This window comes from Onthophagus taurus, chromosome 6 (genome assembly GCF_036711975.1).
Source record: "Onthophagus taurus isolate NC chromosome 6, IU_Otau_3.0, whole genome shotgun sequence".
NCBI classification, from domain to species: domain Eukaryota; kingdom Metazoa; phylum Arthropoda; class Insecta; order Coleoptera; family Scarabaeidae; genus Onthophagus; species Onthophagus taurus.
Genome location: NC_091971.1, coordinates 32,909,961 through 32,915,360, shown reverse-complemented (window position 1 = coordinate 32,915,360; position 5,400 = coordinate 32,909,961). Strand labels below are relative to the sequence as shown.

At 33.8% G+C, this 5,400-nt stretch overlaps 1 protein-coding gene and 1 non-coding gene across 2 annotated transcripts in view; both read right to left on the bottom strand.

The window, feature by feature from the left end:
- Window positions 1-5,400, bottom strand: part of LOC111418795 (putative leucine-rich repeat-containing protein DDB_G0290503) — a 32,192-nt gene that overhangs the window by 304 nt on the left and 26,488 nt on the right. Inside the window, exon 3 of the mRNA XM_071196932.1 lies at window positions 52-1,304. Coding sequence (XP_071053033.1) covers window positions 52-1,304 — 1,253 coding nt within the window. The remainder of the gene's footprint in view (window positions 1-51; window positions 1,305-5,400) is intronic.
- TRNAI-AAU (transfer RNA isoleucine (anticodon AAU)) lies at window positions 1,387-1,460 on the bottom strand. Its single transcript has one exon. It is a non-coding gene; the product is annotated as a tRNA-Ile (tRNA).

The window sequence follows — 5,400 nt, the reverse complement described above, 5'->3', positions numbered from 1 at the left end:
CTGAAATAACTAATACATTTAGTGTATGAGTAAAAAAAAATTAGTATTTACCTTCAAATTTATAATCATCTTGCGTCCCATTAGATTCTGCAACAATCAACCGAATTCCTTCCTCGCCAAATAAATCTTGAAAACTCGTCAAAACTTCCCCGCTCAAAACAGTTATCAATTCCTCAACTTCTTCTTTACTCGCCGAGGCGAACGGAGGTTCCAAATAAATTTTAAATCCTTTCAATAATTTCTCGGTTAAATGTAACCGCGAAATTTTCGGTCCTGGTTCGCCAGACATATCTAAAGCTTCGTAATCTTCCTCCGGCATAATTTTGTCATGTGCTAAACAATCTTGAATCCATTTAACATTAACAACCCACTTTCCATAAGCAATTGCTTTCAATAATTTCATAGTATGGTCATGAATATAATTATTCTCATTCGTCGTACAAATGATATGAGTTATATTCGAAGTAAAATTATTGCTGTATTTGATTAATTTCTTTTTTGTTAATTCTACAACGAACTTCAATTGTTCTCTATTTAAACGAGTACAACAAACGTATGGTGTTGGTGTAAGTGATGAAGACGGCGAAGATCCTATTGAGACAATAGTTGCGTTTTTATCGATTTTATCTGGTTTAACAAAACTAAGAATACTTTTTTGTTTACGCGACGATAAAAACCGACTTTCAGGCATTGAGGGTTTTTGAGAAACTACAATACTTAAAGGTGAACATTTCGATTTATTAATTAAATCTAAGGAATTTCGTTTTCTTTTTTCGCTTCGAATCGGTGATATTTCCAATGATTCAAATTTTTTCCTTTTAATGCTATTTTGTGTACTTGTAATAACATGTTGGAAAGATTCGCTATTTATATTTTCAGATTCTACTAATAGCAGCAGTTCGCTTTCAGTTATACTTAAGTTTATGTCCTTATTTGCATTGTTTTTACTCGTATTTTTATCACGTGCTTTTGGAATAGACATTGGTTCCTCAAAATCGTTAAAATTTATTGAGCAAAGGTCAACCACGTCGTTGTTGTCTTTATTTTTTGGGGATGAATCTTTATTAGGTATTATAGTTACATCATCTTCTGAATTAGAGTCGTTTATTACTAAATTCGTTTCGTCAGGAGAAGGGTTGGTTGCATCCTTTACCTTTTCAGTTGCATCTTGAAAATCGATTGGAGGCGTAAATGTTTGATCGAAAAACGCTTTTAGATCCAATGATGAAGGTATTAAATTTGGGGAGTCTATTGGCGGTGGTAGGTTTGTTTTTTTAGTTTTGAATAATTGTTGACGATACGACCTAAAATACGATAAAAATAAATTCATATACATTTGGATTATTAATAAGCTAATTGGATAACAGAAAACTTAAACAAAAATAATGGCCCATGGGGGGATCGAACCCGCGACCTTCGCGTTATTAGCACGACGCTCTAACCAACTGAGCTAATGGGCCTTGATATCTAATATATAGAATATTTTATGATTGTCGATTGTTATTACTAGCATTACTACGAATGACTAAAGGTATTTAAAGAGATAAGATAAATCTCCTGAATCTCTTAAATCTCTTGTTGCCTAAGGCTAAACACATACTGGAGCGACGAACAAAGCGGCGAGGAGAGCGGTGAAGAAAGCGGCGACCGAGAATCGCGGTAATAAAAGAGTTGCATTCACATAGTGGCGCGTATAATAAGGAGGTATAGATTTATTACTATTAGAAAATTCTTCCGTGAAAATTTGGTATTTATTAAAATATAAAAGGAAGAGAGAAGTTGTAATGTACATGAAATAAATAAAAGTAGACATATACATGGCGAATTTCATCATTTGTATGAACAACTACGCCATTATTCAATGATAAATTTTACCAATACAATGAGGGTCTTCCAATGGGATCCCCCTTGAGCGGTTGTAACGCCTTTTACAACACAACAGCAAAACTGACCAAAACAAATGTTTACAACTTTAAATCAACAATCGCGGATCCACGGCCTGTTCAGTGAAGATGGGTGGTTCGATTTATAAAGGCGCCATTCAGTTTCTTCCACGATGTCCACTAACTGAGAAGTGTGATGGAAAGGAAAGTTGTAACAAATAATACATTGACAACAAGACAACAAAACAAGACAAAAAAAATATCAAGAAGCGAATATGAGTTGCAATAAAGAAATAAATTTATTAAATAAAGCAAAAAAAAATATATATATATAAAAAGGAAAAGGTAAATATTTGAATAAAAAAAAAGTGTTCCAATAACAACAAAAAAAAATTATAAAAAAAATTATTAGCCAAAAAGACAAATTAAACAAGAAAAACTCAAATCAAAAAAAAAAATCTTAATTGAACTCGCGTACGTTCCCGAGTACCTTGAGCTCAAGTTTTCTCCGAAAGCGTTTTAAAAAAAAATCAAAATCAACGGAGAAAATATAAAAAAAAAAAAATGGGCCAATAAAATTTAATATTACAAATAAAAAAATAATGAGTTGGAAGCACAAAAAAAAATTGTAACTATAAATAATAAAAAAAAGAAAACGCGTGAAGCGCTTAATACACAAAAAGATTAATAAAAAAAACGATATCCAAAAAAAGAAACGCAAAATTCTTATTCCAATTCTTTGTTTCCCTTGAATTTTTAAAAATGAAATTTCCGCCGACGAATTTTATTAAAATAAAATATCTGACCTTATCCCAACCTTGATAACAGATCTTTTCCTTTATTCCCGTGGCGTCGCGTGGAGTTAGGAAAGGTTTCGAAAACGTCAAAATGGCGATGGATTCCTTGGTTCCAAAATGCTCCCAGCAAAGAAAAAAAATTGATGGGCGAAGAAAAATTGGAAACGATTGAATGTTACGATAACCGTAACTAAAAAGCCTAAAAGGAATAGAAGGAAAAAAAACGAATTAGAGAAGAAAAAAAAAGAAATGTTCCGAGATGCAAAAAAAACAACTCACCTCAAGATCTAACGAGGCTTAGGTCCAAAAAAAAAATTTATAAGCAAATACGATATATATCCGGATAAATCCGTAATCGGAATAACGAAAACTTCGTTTTCCAACAGCAAAGAAACTGTGTAAAATCCCGAAAATCGGAGAAAAGCTACTAATTTCCAAAATGCCGTAATGGCGTCACCAAAATTCAACTAATGCACACAGTTCTTCAACGTATCGTCGATGGACCAATCATGATCAAGATGTCAATTATCCGTTTCCGATATCTAACAACCCCCACCTTATCAGATCCTTAACGCAAACTCGGAACGCTCAAAGAAAAGAAAAGACGGAAGAATATAAAAGAAGGAAAGATTACGAAAAATAACAAGTTTAAAATAAGAAATTAAAGAAAAGAATTAAATAATAGGAAAACTTAGTTCAGGAAAAAAAAAGGATTAAAGGAAACTCCATTACGATCGTCACTGAAATAAAGTGTAATTAAAATAAAAAAAAAACAATAAATCAAAATAATAAATTCAAAACCCTAAACGCGAAATGCAACTCATATTTCACCTCAGCACACAAAGTAACAACACAAAACAAAACAAAGGTAAATGAAAATTTGGCACGTAACAATCCCCCTCTTTCCCGCCTAAAGAAATTTTCCCAAAATTTCTTTCATCTGTACAAAAGTTCCCCAAGAGAAAGAAAAGAATCACAAGAACAACAGAATAGAAATCGCACACATACAGATTATACGTAAACAATTATTCGTTATTAAATGGTTTCAAATGCGAAACATGCCAGTGTCCATTTAAAACACTACCGTCATCATCCTCCAACTCATAACTTTCCTGCGATACTTTCTTTCGCACACGGTAAGGCCCTACATATTTCTTTGACATTTTAGCCGTTATTCCCCTAATCGCATCTGATAAAGTAAAATTACGTTTCCAAACTCTCTCACCGGGTTCAAAATTTACCTCTCTATGACTCAAGTTATAACGCGCTTGACTTCTCTCCGCCGCGGATCCTATTCGCATATACAATTCTCGAAATAAACGTCCAAAGTCTTTCGTTCTTTCCCCAATAGAAGTTTTAAACCTATCCCCGATCTTATTATGTAATTCCCCGTCTAGAATCATCTCTCTTCCGTAATTAACAAAGTACGGAGTATATTTAGTTGTTTCATTCTTAGCAGTTCTTAACGCGCATACCACCCTACTTAAAAACTTATCCCAACCTCTATGATTGTCATTAACGTACGCTGTTAACATCGTTTTAATGGTGCGATTAGTTCTTTCTGTGGGGTTTGCTTGGGCATGATAAAAGGGAGTAAATTTACTTTTAACATTATAACTTTTCAATAATTTTTGGTATTCTTTAGAACGAAATTGGACTCCGTTATCCGATAAAACTGTTAGAGGTACTCCATAAGTTAGGAAAACACCATCTTCTAAACATCTTACAACATGCGAAGCAGTGGCTTTCCTTAAGGGAAAACACACCGGAAATTTACTAAAAACGTCTAGTACTACAAGTATGTACGAAAATCCCTTTGTACTCCGAGGTAAAGGTCCAATAAGATCAATACTTATATATTTCCACGGTTTATTCGCATCGAGATGGCTATTCATTCTACCCGCAGGAGATTTTTGTTCAACCTTTATCTGCTGACAAATTTTACAGTTCTTTATATATTTCATTACATCGCTTTTTAATTTAGGCCAATAAAAAAATTGATTTAATTTAGAAATCGTTTTAAAAACCCCTAAGTGACCTCCCGTTTCAGGCAAATCGTGAAACTTATGAATTAAACCCGATCTATCCTTTTTATGTACTACTTCTCTCCAACCCTCATCACCCGACAATTCCGAATAATTCACCTTTACACGTTTGAATACTTTACCGTTTTCAACTCTATAATTGGGATATTTATATTCGTTATTCACGATATTTTGTTTTAACTGATCTAACCACGGATCTCTATTTGCATTTTCGGTCAATAATTCGTCAACTACTACAGGTACTGATCTCGATAACATGTCCGGAACGACATGATCTTTTCCGTTTCTATGCTCGATACTAAAATTGTACTGCTGAAGTCGGATCGACCACCTAGCCAAACGTCCACTCGGTGATTTTAGTTTATTAAGCCATACAAGCGAATAATGGTCAGTTATTACCCTAAAATGAGTTCCCTCGACATAAGGTCTTAATTTTTCAACGGCCCAGAGTACCGCCAAACACTCTTTCTCTGTTGTACTGTATTTGCGTTCTTGAGCTGTCAACGAGCGACTCAAATAACATATAACCTTTTCATTTTGATCTATCATCTGCGTCAATACCGCGCCCAACCCGAAATCCGAGGCATCTGTTTGAATAATAAATTCTTTGTCAAAATCAGGACGTGTCAAAATTGGAGCTGTTACGAGTTTATCTTTAATAATATCCCACGCATT